The 14,473-nt window shown below is 41.3% G+C and overlaps 1 protein-coding gene across 1 annotated transcript in view; it reads left to right on the top strand.

The window, feature by feature from the left end:
• The window catches only part of LOC125487684 (paladin-like), a 91,995-nt gene that overhangs the window by 35,104 nt on the left and 42,418 nt on the right, over window positions 1–14,473 (top strand). The window contains exons 8-10 of the mRNA XM_048619759.1: window positions 5,746–5,886; window positions 8,873–8,944; window positions 12,101–12,241. Coding sequence (XP_048475716.1) covers window positions 5,746–5,886; window positions 8,873–8,944; window positions 12,101–12,241 — 354 coding nt within the window. The remainder of the gene's footprint in view (window positions 1–5,745; window positions 5,887–8,872; window positions 8,945–12,100; window positions 12,242–14,473) is intronic.

Here is a 14,473-nt window from a genome sequence, read left to right as displayed (position 1 = left end):
CTGGGGACTTGTCCACCCTAATGCCTTTTAGAATACCCAACACTTCCCCCCTCCTTATGCCGATTTGACCTAGAGTAATCAAACATCTATCCCTAACCTCAACATCCGTCATGTCCCTCTCCTCAGTGAATACCGACGCAAAGTACTCATTAAGAATCTCACTCATTTTCTCTGACTCCTCGCATAACTTCCCTCCTTTTGTCCTTGAGTGAGCCAACCCTTTCTCTAGTTACCCTCTTGTTCCTTATGTACAAATAAAAGGCTTTGGGATTTTCTTTAACCCTGTTTGCTAAAGATATTTCATGACCCCCTTTCGCCCTCTTAATTCCTCATTTCAGATTGGTCCTACTTTCCTGATATTCTTCCAAAGCTTCGTCTGTTTTCAGTCACTTAGACCTTATGTATGCTTTCTTTTTCCTCTTTGCTAGTCTCTCAATTTCACCTGTCATCCATGGTTCTCTAATCCTGCCCTTTCTATCCCTCATTTTCACAGGGACATGTCTGTCCTGCACTCTAATCAACCTCCCTTTAAAAGCCTCCCACATATCAAATGTGGATTTACTCTCAAACAGCTGCTCCCAATCCACTTTCCCCGGTTCCTGGTGAATTTCGCTATAGTTGGCCTTCCCCCAATTTAGCACTCTTCCTTTAGGACCACTCTCGTCTTTGTCCATGAGTATTCTAAAACTTACGGAATTGTGATCACTATTCCCAAAGTAATCCCCTACTGAATCTTCAACCACCTGGCCCGGCTCATTCCCCAACACCAGGTCCAGTATGGCCCCTTCCCGAGTTGGGCTATTTACATACTGCTCTATAAAATTCTCCTGGATGCTCCTTACAAATTCTGCTCCATCTAAACCCCTAACACTAAGTGAATCCCAGTCAATGTTGGGAAAATTAAAATGTCCCATCACCACCACTCTATTGGTCCTACATCTTTCCATAATCTGTCTACATATTTGTACCTCCATCTCACGCTCGCTGTTGGGAGGCCTGTAGTACAGCCCCAACATTGTTACCGCACCCTTCCTATTTCTGAGCTCTGCCAATATTGCCTCACTGCTCGAGTCCTCCATAGTGCCCTCCTTCAGCACAGCTGTGATATCCTCTTTGACTAGTAATGCAACTCCTCCACCCCTTTTACCTCCCTCTCTATCCCGCCGGAAGCATCTTTATCCTGGGATATTTAGTTGCCAATCTTCCCGTTCCCTCAACCTCAGTAATAGCAATAACATCATACTCCCAGGTACTAATCCAAGCCCTAAGTTCATCTGCCTTGCCTCCTACACTTCTCACATTAAAACAAATGCACCTCAGACCACCTGTCCCTCTGCGTTCATCATCTGCTCTCTGCCTACTCTTCCCCTTAGTCACACTGACTTCATTATCTACTTCCTTACAGGCTTCAGTTACGACCTCCTCATTTCGTTCCCATCCCCCTGCCACATTACTTTAAACCCTCCCCAACAGCGTTAGCAAAAGCACCCCCTGGGACATTGGTTCCAGTCCTGCCCAGGTGTAGACCTCCAATTTGTAATAGTCCCACCTCCCCCAGAACCGATCCCAATTTCCTTCGCTGAAGGACACTAGTGAACTAGATAGTTTTCCCAACAATCGACAATGGTTTCATCAGTAGATTTTTAATTCCAGATTATTGTTGAATTCAAATTCCACAATCTGCAGTGGCAGGATTTGAATCCTGGTCCCCAGAACATTAACTGAGTTTCTGGATTAATAGCATAGCGATAATACCATTATGCCATCACTTCACCATCATGTATAAGTAAATCTAATTAAGTCTTCTGAAGCATTGACATTACAGTATAAGCAGAAGGCATTCAACACATTTTCACAGATGAGATTATTAATCAAAATGAGGGCACATAGATTTGCTGGCACCTGCATGCCTAGAAGTGATGAGGATAGGAGATAAAGAGTAGGGCTGATGAGTGATGAGTATGCAGCCAAATTGGCTCGTTGTGGGGGTCCCAGCTTTTCACCAAATGTTTGCTGATGATAAGCTACGAGGTTAAAAGTGCAGATGGGGGGAAGATGCAAAGTAACACTAAGAGATTAGGAGATTGTGCAGATGGAGTTCAATGTGCAGAGGTGCAAGGTCATCCACTTTAGATCTATGAAAAGTAATATTTTCTAAATGGTGAGAAGCTAAGATGATGAGAGAGATTCAGTGGAACAAGCACAGAAATTACTAAAAAATTGCAGTTCAGGTGCAAAACAAAAGTTGAATAGAACCTTGGTCAATATTACAAAAAAATCGTGCAAGCATGAGTCTGGAAGTTTTAGATCTCAGGCAAACCCCAGTTAGAGTACTGGATTGAGTTCTGGGCACCTCAGCTCATTAGACTATTCTGGCTTCAGAGGGGTTACAATGCAGATTCACTTGAATGTAATGGGGATAAAAAGATTAAAATTTTGAGAAAACTTGGCACAGACTAGTCACATTATGTGGAAGAGAATAAATTAAGGGGTGATCTAATTAGTGTTTTGAATGATCAAAAGATCATTGGGTAGATGGATAAAAGAAACTATTTCCTCTTCTGGGGGAGTCCAAGACTCAGGAAAATAAGCTTAAAGTTGGAGCTGGTGTTCACTGGTGGATGTTGTTAGGAAGAACTTCATCAGATAAAAGGTAGTGGAACTCTGGAAATCACCTGGCTAAATTTTGTTGAGACTGCATCAATTGAAAAGTTCAAAATTGATAATGATGAACTTATTCTTAGGTAATTTTATTAAGGTATTCAGAATAAAAGTAGACAGATGGATTTAAGATACGGTTTAGCCATAATCTAACTAAATACCAGAACAGTCTCATGTGTTGAATGGCTTAGTCCTAGAGCCATAGAAAAGTTACAGCACAGAAAGAGGCCAAAATGTCCTAGCTCCCTGAATAACTATTCATCCACTCTAATCCCATTTACCAGCGCCTGGACCATTGCCTCTCAGGTTCCACTACATCAGATGTAGGTCTAGTTTACTTTGAGATAAGCTGACCATTTCCACCAAACTGGGGAGTGAATTCCAGGCACCCATCGCCCTCTGGGTGAACATGCTTTTTATTCGTGGCCTCTCTAATCCTTCCACCTATCACCATAAATCTGTGCTCCTAATAAGTGGGAAGCAGGCCTTTCCTTTCCACTCCATCCAGCTCCTTCAATATTTTGTACAACTCAATTAAATCACCACTCAGTCTCCTCTGGTTCTAAGGAAAACCAACATATCCTCATACCTGTAATTGTAAAGACCTGGGAAGAATCTTGTAAATCTCCTCTGCACTTTCTCTTGAGCAATTATGCCCTTCCTTTAATGTAATGACCAGAACTTCTTTAAAAGTCTCAGCTATAGCTTATCCAGTATCTTACATTGTTCTGGCATTGCATGTTTGCACTTTATCTTGCCCAATGAAGGAAAGCATGCCAGAATGCCGCCTTTACCATCTTAATGACTTGCGGATGTGCATTCCAATGTTTCACATTTTCTTCACTTCTCATAATGCCCTCCTGTTTCTTGTGTATCCCCTTGCTTTGTTTCCCCTCAGCAAATACAGAGCTTTGTACTTCTCCAGCCTGAATTATTTCATTATTTTCCACTGAACCAAACCTCTGATCTTGTCCTGAAGTTGACAGACATCATCTTCGCTATCAAGTACTCAACCAATTATTATGTAGGCTGAAAATTTTCTAATCATGCCTCCCAAATTTTATTCCAAATTATTAATGTATATCACTAACAGCAAGGGACCCAAAACGGAATCTTTTGGAACACCACAGAGTATTGCTTTCATACAGTCACAGAGTCATACAGCATGGAAACATACCCTTCGGTGCCACCAGTCACCAAGAAGTTTTGAGTGTAAGAGTAGTGAAGTCTTACTGCAACTGTACAAGGCGCTCTGAAGGACTGTGAGCAGTTTTGGTTCCCTCGTTTAAGAAAAAGTATCATTTCATTGGAGGCAGTTCAGTGAAGGTTCAGCATCCCCTCAGCATTTACCCTGTCAAGCCCCTTAAGAATCCAATATATTTCAATAAGATCACCTATCATTCTTCTAAACTCCAGTGAGTAGAGTCCCAATCAATATAGCCTTTTGACATGGGAGCAAATCTCTCTTACCAGGGGTTCCACTATACCAGACATCGTCCAATTGATCCTTCTCTGAAATTGCTAATGTGCTTGTGGTAATCTACCAAAATTGTTGGACTCTGGGGTGGTTCCAGCAGATTGGAAAACTGCAAATGTGATGCCACTGTTTTAAAAGAGAGTTAGATAAGAGGCGAGTAACTATAGACCGGTTAGCTTAACTTCTGTAGTGGGGAAAATGCTTGGATCTATCATTAAGGAAGAAATAGTGAGACATCTGGATAGAAATTGTCCTATTGGGCAGTCACAGCTGAAAGGAAGGTCATGTTTAACTAATTTACTGGAATTCTTTGAGTACATTATGAGCATGGTAGACAATGGGAACTGGTGGATGTGGTGTATTTGGATTTCCAGAAGGCATTTGACAAGGTTCTGCACAAAAGGCTGCTGCATGAGATAAATGTGCATGGCATTATATGGAATCTATTAGCATAGATAGAGGATTGGCTAACTAACAGAAAGCAAAGAGTGGGGATAAATGGGTGTTTTTCTGGTTGGAGATCAGTGGCTGGTGGTGTGCCTCAGGAATTAGTGCTGGAACTGCAATTGTTTACAATTTACATAGATGATTTGGAGTTAGGGGCCAAGTATAATGTGTCAAAGTTCGCAGATGACACTAAGATAAGTGATAGAGCAAAATGTGCAGAAGACACTGAAATCTGCAGAGGGATATAGATAGGTTTAGTGAATGGGCAGGGGCCTGGCAGATGGAGTACAATGTTGGTAAATGTGACGTCATCCATTTTGGTAGGAATAGCAAAATGGACAATTTATATAAATGGTGAAAAGTTGCAGCATGCTGCTGTGCAGATCGACCTGGGTGTACTTGTGCACAAATCACAAAATGTTAGCTTACAGGTGCAGCATGTAATTAAGAAGGCAAATGGAATATTGTCCTTCATTCTTAAGGAATGGAGTTTAAAAATAGAGAGGATATGCTGCAGCTGTATAGGGTGCAGGTGAGGCCACACCTGGAGTACTGTGTACAATTTTGGTCTCCTTGCTAAGAAAGGATGTACTGGCCCTGGAGTGGGGGGCGCAGAGGAGATTCATTAGGTTGATTGCAGAGTTGAGAGGGATGGCTTATGAGGAGAGATTGAGTGGACTGAGACTATATTCATTGAATTTTAAACGGATGAGGGGGGATCTTATAGAACCATATAAAATGATGAAGGGAATAGATAGAAGCAGGGACATTGTTTACACTGGCAGGTAAAACTGGAACGATGGGTCATAGCCTCAAAACAAGGGGACCGGGTTTAGGACTGAGCTGAGGAGGAACTTCTTACCCTAAAGGGTTGTAAATCTGTGGAATTCCCTGTCCAGTGAAGCAGCTGAGACTACCTCTTGAAAGTTTTTAAGGCAAAAGATAGATAAATTTTTGAACAGAAAAGGAATTGAGGGTTATGGGTGAATGGGTGGGTAAGTGGAGTGGAGTCCTTGAAAGAGATCAGCCATGATCTTATTGAATGGCAGAGCAGACTCTAGGGGCCAGTTGACCTATTCCTGCTCCTGGTTCTTATATTCTAATGTAAAATCTAATTTATTTCATTAGCAGTTTGATAATTTACTTTCTTTTACTTACAGGATTTTGATGTCTTCCTTAGGGTTGTAAAATCACATTTAACTATTGACCAAAACTGTGTCATTATACTAAACTGTCACAGTGGGAAAGAAAGAACTACTGTCGGCATGGTCATCTGCTTGCTTCTAACCTGGCACATTAATGTAAGTCAGACTTTTCTACATTGCACTTTTAGATTTGTCTGTTTAGCATCTTTTTTCTGTGGATTATTATTTGGAATTACAAGAATTGCCAATGTAATACAAAAGCTGCAACTTTCAGCGTGGCTTGGAATTTTGTCAAACTCTAGCCGATAACTAAGTAAAAACTGAAAGAACTGCGGATGCTGTAAATCAGGAACAAAAACAAAGTTGCTGGAGAAGCTCAGCAGGCCTAGCAGCATCTGTGAAGGAAAAAACAGAGTTAACATTTCGGGTTCTGAGGAAGGGTCACCGGACCTGAAACGTTAACTCTGTTTTCTCCTTCACAGATGCTGTCAGGCCTGCTGAGCTTCTCCAGCAACTTTATTTTTGTTCTATCCAATAACTGTTTTTATTTAGAATTTTCTATTGTTTAATTGTAAAGATCAGTACGTAAGCAGTGCATTTAAACAAAGTAAGAGAAGTAAACCAAAACAACGTCCCTTATTTCGGGCAGTTCTACCACTGGAAGCCACCAAATCAGGGACAAGATTGCTGTTAAAATAGTTTTGTGCTGGGAGACTCCATAAACATCCTCCTCCTTAATAATGGAGGAACCCAGAACATCACTGCAAAAGACAAGTCTGCTGCATTGAGCCATAAGTGCCATGTCCATATGTAGCAAGGCCTGGACTATATCTCAGCTTGGGCTGATCAGAGGCAGATATTATTTGTGCCACCAATATTCCAGGCAATGACCATCTGCAACAAAAGAGAATTTCCCAATTTCCCCTTGACATTCAATGTAATTACCACTAATAAACCACCGTCATTAACAGCTTGGAGATTATGAATGATGAGAAACTAAATAGGATCAGCCATATAAATACTGTGGCTACTAGAACAAATCATAGGCTGGCCATTTTTTGCTGATTAATTCACCTCCTGACTCCCCAAAGCCTGGCCTCTGTCTACAGTACACAGCTCAGGGGTTTGATGGAATATTGTACCCATTACAATTCCAGCAGATTAGTGACTCAGCCGTGAACAACTTCTTGTTAGTCCAATGCCAACACATTGGAAACAGCCTTTCAAAATCTTATTGCCTCTATTTAATCCTGGTATTTAATCTAACTGTTTCAATCATTAATATTTTTTACGTGGACTATGTTTGAAAACTATGGCCTAAATTTTCATAAAGGTGAAGAGCCGCTGCATCATTATGAAAATGCCTCCAGATTTCCAAATCAGGAAGACTAGCCCCAAACACAGTTTGCACATTCTCCCCATGTCTACCTGGGTTTCCTCCAGATGCCCCGATTTCCTCCCACAGTCCAAAGATGTACAGGGTAGGTTGATTGGCCATGCTAAATTGCCCATAGTGCCCAGGGATGTTTGGGTTAGGTGGGTTAGACATGGGAAATTAAGGGAATGGGTCTGGGTGGGATGCTGTTCGGAGGGGTGGTGTGGACTTGTTGGGTCGAATGGCCTGTTTCCACAATATAAGGATTCTATAATTTACAACATGTACTATTTTCTCAGGGCTGATAGCACACAGAAATTGGGCTGACTTTTTAAAGTTTGGTTGTGGTTCACAGAGGCAATTGTACATGATAAAGAGACCCCAAATCAGGCTAGTAAAATGTCCAAAACAACAATTTTGTGCACTTTAGACCAGGTAGTAGAAGTCTAAAGCTACTGGAATTCCTTGGAGAAATCATAGCATCCCCATATTGCAGATAGAGGCTATTAGGCCCAGCAAATCAGCACTGACCCTCCAAAGAGCATTCCACCACTCTATCCTCAGAGCCCCACATTTACCATGGCCAATCTACCTAGCCTGAACACCCCTGGACACTAATGGGCAATTCAGCATGACCAATCCACCTAGTCTGTACATCTTTGAATGGTGGATGGAAACTGGAGCACCTGGCAGAAACCCATCAACCACAGGGAGAACGTGCAAATTTCACATAGACGGTCACCTGAGGCTGGACTCGAACTGGGGTCCCTGGTGCTGTGAGGCAGCAGTGCTGACCACTGAATCACCATGTCATCCTTAAGTGTGATAACCCTTCGGAGAGGTGGGATCCCGTTTTTAGTTATGGTCCTGGAGCACCTTTGTACCCTTTGCCATGTGTGGTCAGGAGAAGTAAGCTTCCCTTTGGGAGAGGGAAGGTGCCCTTAAAGGTTTTTAAAAGGTACAACTGCGTGAAAAGTGTAAAAACTTATTGGAACTGTCAACAGAGTTGGAGAAAGGAACTGTGAACAAAACTATCAATTAAGCTGTCAACAGGGACTGTCAAGGAATTTAAAATAGCTTTCTTTAAAAATGTTTTTTATTTAAAAAACAATTTCACTCTTTTGGGAAATAAAAAAAAAACTATTTTGGTCTGTCCACATAAAGTAGAATTACTGCTCTGTGACAGATTTCAAAAACCTTCACTGTCACTATGGGCTGTTTATCAGGTTACAGTTTGATTGACAACTCTAAAACATTATAGATTCTTTGATGTGGGACAATGAATTCCAATGATTGCTTTATAAAGGATTAAAAGGAGTTAAATGTAGTGAATATATTTTTTTACTTATGAGAGATTTTCTGAAATAGTGAATTATTCAATAGAAGCTTAAGAACATTATTTTATTTCATTTTAGCATGGGTCCTCAGGTCTATCCATGGTAGATACTAGGTGTGTGGTAGCTGGAATGACAATGAATGATGAGGGGAGGCTGGTTTTGGCACTACGTTAGTGTAGAGCCTGTGATGGGGTATGATGCATGGGTCGAGCTGCATAGTACCTCAGTGGCAACTCACCACCTCCCTCCATATCCTGGGAACAGAAATCCAAAGTCCTGGATCAGGTTTGCAGTGCTGGGAATTGCCTCAACTCCATGCTCTTGAGCTAGGAATGTAAATACTGTCCTTTGTGTGTGTGATATCTTTGTCATACCATGTAGTTTTTATTTAATCTAAATTAACCTCAAGTTATATTACTTCTGACCTTAGGGATTTCCAGAACCTTTTGTGGAGGATATGGTAAGTATCCCTGATGCCAAGTATACAAAGGGTGAATTTGAGGTAAGAAGCTGGAATATTCTTGAATATGATTGTTCAGAAAATTGACAATTGAAAGGATAGATATAGAAGTATAATGTGATTAATCGGCCTACAGAAATCAAACTTGTTTTCTGATGTGGCACTGAGTGGCAGTATGTTGATGAAACAAAGAGGAAGCTAAGAATATGTCAGGGACTCGGAGTTAATTGTACAGGAATGTGAAGAGAAGCCATTACGGAATGTTCTTTAGATATGACTGTACAAGTAAGAATGGACCCAGGAGGATCCACTCCCTGCATGTGATCCCAAAGCCAGCAACAGTAATAGACAAGGAGCATGGGTATACATTTAGGCAACAGACTCACAATAGGATGGGGATTCCAGGTCCAAAGGCACCTGGGAATGATTGCCCAAAGTATTCCAAGCCAATAGCACCAACCACAGCGCAGGCTCCTTCCATGCTCCATTGGAAACATAGAATTCTTCCAGGAAGTCAACATGGCAACCCCCTGCCCCCATTACTGTCAAAGAAAAGGCTCACTTTCACATTGCAGATTCATATCTTTACATAATTTACAGTTCGGTGTGTGAATATGGCAGCTGCAAGGCATTATTTTTCAGTGCTAGCTATGCAATGTACTTGTGAAATGGAAAACTTTGGTGCCGCTTTTAAATTCCTTTATCTGACATGACAAGGAGGCAATTAATGTGCACAATCTAATGGTCATGATTTCTTGAGTCCATAATTTGTAGTGCGCACTCTTGGACAATGAAAGCTCTGCTGAGTGCAAATTGAAGCCAGAGGACTGACAATACTGAATCAGTGCGTTATTTGCAATTTACGGTGAATTATTGCAATTGGCCCTGGAAAGGCCTCAAATTCTAAACCAAGGAACAAAAAGAACGTTGCTGGAAAAGCTCAGTAGGTCTGGCAGTATCTGTGAAGGAGAAAACAGAGTTAACGTTTCGGGTCCGGTGACCCTTCCTCAGGACTGATGGTGGCTGGGAAAACGTCAGTTTATATGCAGAAAAAGGGAAGTGGTTGTTTCACTGGACCCAAAGTTTCATTCCACCCCGAAGAGAAAAACAGTAACTTAACTGCAACTTTGCATGCAGCATCAGTCATTTTGTGAAGATATTGTGTGGTTGACATTTGATCTATCATGGCAATGTTCCAACTTTGTTTCATTGTCTGTGACTTGTTGCCTCTGCTTGGGATTTCCTACATCCTTCATATTCCTCTCGGTTTTCCTGTCCTGGAGACATTGCAACTTCCCCCATTTTCATTGAGCTCCTTTAAATATCTATCAATGTAGTCAATTACCCCAAGAGCCCATGTCTTCAGAAGTTACCAACTCCTTATTGGCCTTACACTCTCCCTTTGTAGAGGCCGGAGTTCCTGTGACCTATTTGAACCCCCTCCCATTTGCAGCTCCTAGTCCACCTCAATTCACAATGAGATTCAGTCCAACTACATCCAATTGTACTTTCTTCAGTGACCCAGTACTGTAAAGTCTGTCCTTGAGTTGACATTATCTACTGTTCCCAGGGCTTGACGGACTGTCCCCGGATAAAACTCCTGACTATTATTGACCAAATTCCCCGGACTGACTGTGGCCAAACCCCCAGACTGATGTCTCCACTGCATCCTCATCGACCTATCTGTAATCCCCAGACTGGTTACACTTGACTTGCAGGACAGACCAAGGCCCATTCCCCTGGTCTGCAAGGATATGGATGCCTGTAGTCTGGTCGGACCAAGTGCTTGACTGGCCAGGACCAACCTCCGGGACATGAAATAGACAAGTGTTTTGAGTGCAAGTGGTTTTACTCCCATGATTGCATGTCATCTGCCTTCACAGCACAAAGGGCTACCCCTCTTTCACTTTCAGACAGGTAATTTTCCATTGAAACACATGTACAATGTGTTTGCCATGTAGACTGCTGGCACATGCTACAGCTGTGATGTTGACATGGTAGTGTACCTCACAGAGACATGCCCATCTCCTTCACAGTTTCTTACTCCCAACCATGACAACCTGCCTCTCCCTCTGTGGTAAAAATCAATACAGACCACAGAGGCTGGCAACCCGCAACTGAGCACTGATGACCTTTGTGCTCTAAAAGACAATGTGACCCATGTAGATTCTGGCAGCCCCTAAGTCACGGCTGAAGTCAGTGAGTGCCATTACTCATGCCAGACCAGGCTCTCACTCCGGAGGATGTTTTGAACAATTCCATGTGAGATTACTGTATATCTGAAACATCATATTTTACAGCTGCCTGATCCAACTTGTGCCCTACCAATTGCTACAGATCTCAAGCAGCCATTTAGATCAATGGGAATCTTAAAGCTGGATAAAATGTGGACTATGTCTAATCTTGTTAGCCTTCTTGCAACACGCTTATTAAGAAAGAAAAAGTGCAGTTATGATAAAAGATAAATAAGTTGGCTGTATTACAAACCAGTGACTACGTAAATAAAACAAAAAAAAAAAATGGATTCAGGATGAGTCTCAAAGGCAAAAATAAATCTGAAAATATATGATATTGCGTTGAATGACCTCTCCTGAATGCTTACTTGCCATGTATGATGGTTTGTGTAAGTAGAGGAAAGATAATATTTAATGATTGGGTCAACTCTAAAATGGTCATATGGTAAGTACAAATCACCAAACCGACAGCATGCCCATGATTGGCTGATATGGGTACAGACAGTGGAAGAGATTTGTTATTAGTGCAAAGTTAGAAAATCATTCTCATGTTTCATTTTTGATTTGTATCTCTTTTTTTTATTCATTGATGGGATGTGGGCATCACAGGCTAGGCCAGCATTTATTGCCCATCCCTAACTGCCCGATGGGCAATCAAGAGTTAACCACATTGCTGGGGGTCTGGAGTCACATGTAGGCCAGATCAGGTAAGGATGGCAGTTTTCTTCCCTAAAGGACATTAGTGAACCAGATAGATTTTTCCTAACAATCAACAATGGATTCATGGTCAGCATTAGACTCTTAATTCTGGATTTTTTGAAAAATCGGATTCAAATTCTACCATCTGCTGTAGCAGGATTTGAACCCAGGCCCCCAGGACATTTTCTGAGTATCTGGATTAACAGTCCAGTGATAATGCCATTAACCCATCTCCTCCCCTTATCTATGCCTATTTTTCCCATAGGCTATTCTTAACCTGGTCCGTCTTCTTCCAAATGGTAGTGAGATGAAGAAGGAGGTGGATAGAGCTCTCGATGCAGTGAGTGATTCAATGACTCCCATGATGCATCACTTAAGAGAGCTTATCATCAACACATGCAAAAAGGTAACACTTTATCTATCCTTTCTGTATTCCAAATGGGGCTGTTACTCTCTACCAACATTGAATTAATATCCTTTATTTGTTTACTTTTCATTTTCTGTCATGTTAACAATTTATTAAATGAACACATTTGAGTTGAATCCCACTTCTTTTACCTGATTTTTGGCTTCATTTGGAAAGGGGCCTAACTCCTGATTCCTAAAGTGCTTGCTTGTTTCGGGTGATAGTCCCTTTTCAGCATTGAAATTGAACCCTCAAAATAACAGGGCCTCATTGTGCATCTGGAGTAGATGGTTGACCCCAGAACCCTCCTGTCAGTCAATCAAAAGTTAAAATGGCTACCTCATGACAACATTTTCTGGTTATCTATAGCTGTGGTGAAATCAGTCCCCTCATCAAAGTCATGAATGTAGATTGTAAATAGCTGAGGCCCAAATACTGATCCTTGTTGTATCCCTTGTGTACAACTTTTTGAATTATTTTTGAAAATCCAAATCCTGTAGTATTCTTCAAATCCTACTTATCCATCCTACTGATTATGTCTTTAGAAAACTAACAGCTTTTTCTAGCATGTTTTCCCTTTCATGAATTCAAGTTGACTTTGCTTAGTTATTTTATGTTTTTCTCAGTGCCCTGTTACAATGCCCTAATAATTAATATTAGCATTTTAATTACACCTCATGCTTGGTTAACTGCTCAATAGTTTCCTGGTTTCTCTTTTTGTTCTTTCTCAAATAAGACGATGATGTTTGCTGTCTGAAAAAACCACTGCAATCACAATCCCTAATAGCAAAATAACATCCAATAATTAAACTGTTGTGCAACAACAAAGAACCCAACATTTCAGCTGTCAATAGTATTTGACAGAGTTTATGAAGGGCGATCACTGTAATGTCCTCTGATCCTGCTATCCTGTGATAATATTATCTGTGCTGCTCTAATGCTCCAATCTTCATCTTCAGTTTAATGCCTTTTGCTATCCTAAACTCTGAACATCTCTACGTAAACCTCTTTATTTCTCCCTCTCTCTTCTCTTTCCCTTTGATAAGCTCCTTAACTGCCCTAATGTCTGCTTTTTGACTTGGTGTCAAATTTTGTTTGTTAATTTTCCTGTAAAGCACTTTGGCACTTATGTTTAAAGCCCTAATATAAATAAGCTTTAATTGTTAGTGTGTGACATGTCCACTGAACACTCTTTGTTGGAGTGCAGTGTGTGAAGCAGGAAACTGTGGGTCCTAGGGCTGTTTGCCATTATATTTCTTACACCTCAACAGTTTTAAATCAGGCCCATTCAAAGTTCGAACCGCATCCTCTGAAAGGCCAGGCAATTAAAAAGATAAACATTTTCTAAAACCGATGTAAATAACACCGAATGCTGTTTCATTTCCTTTGCCTCTTGATAATCTGAAGAAATATCCAGGCATTGACTAAACCCAATCACAAATCCACTGCTAAATGTTAAAATGTTCTAATTAGTCCAGGAAGTGTGTTTGCTTTACCACACTAGACGAGGCACTGTAGTTTCTTACACTTGGTTGGGGTAGGGGGTGGGGCATGGGAGTAGTGGGGGAAGGAACTCGTACAGTGCCATGAGCTGGCATGTGCATACAACAGGAGTGGAAAACAATCAAAGGGAAGGTGTGATAGGGTGAAAGGCAGGAGAGATTGAAAGACAAAGTGGTTTAAGCTACAAGTTCAAAGATAGTGGATATGAGATTGGTAAAGAAATGAAAGATGTGGCTAGAGGAAATATGACTGACAGGATCCTGAAAGCAAAGACAGGGAAAACAAGAAAGAAACAGTAGTATCAGCAAACAAAAAGGCAACAATCAGCAGGAGCAGAGGCTCCAATCAAAAGTTGTTAAATGCAGAGCACCTAATTGAATGAAGTGGTGCTGTTCCTCAATTTTCAACTTTTGCTGTTTTCTCGTTTCTGTAAAGTTAGAGTAATTTCTATGGGAATTTATGTTGCTTTCTCCTCCTCTTCCCTGAATGTACTGGATGCTGTTAAAGAATCCTGACGCCCAGTACAGTCGTCAAGCGTAGGTGGGACCCACAGAGGTGTTTGACCCAGGGCTGTAGCGTGCAATGCTCTGGAGAAGGAACATTAGCCCACCATGAAATCAACTATTACTGCGGTAGAGTAAGTAACAAAGCAGATATAGAGTGTGTAGGGACTACAAGCCAGAGAATGTCAAGCTTCAACTGTACAACACTTTAGATACAGTATCCAGT

The sequence above is a fragment of the Rhincodon typus genome, chromosome 3 (assembly GCF_021869965.1).
Source record: "Rhincodon typus isolate 14 chromosome 3, sRhiTyp1.1, whole genome shotgun sequence".
Classification (NCBI taxonomy): Eukaryota; Metazoa; Chordata; class Chondrichthyes; order Orectolobiformes; family Rhincodontidae; genus Rhincodon; species Rhincodon typus.
This window is presented reverse-complemented; position numbering and strand designations above follow the sequence as displayed.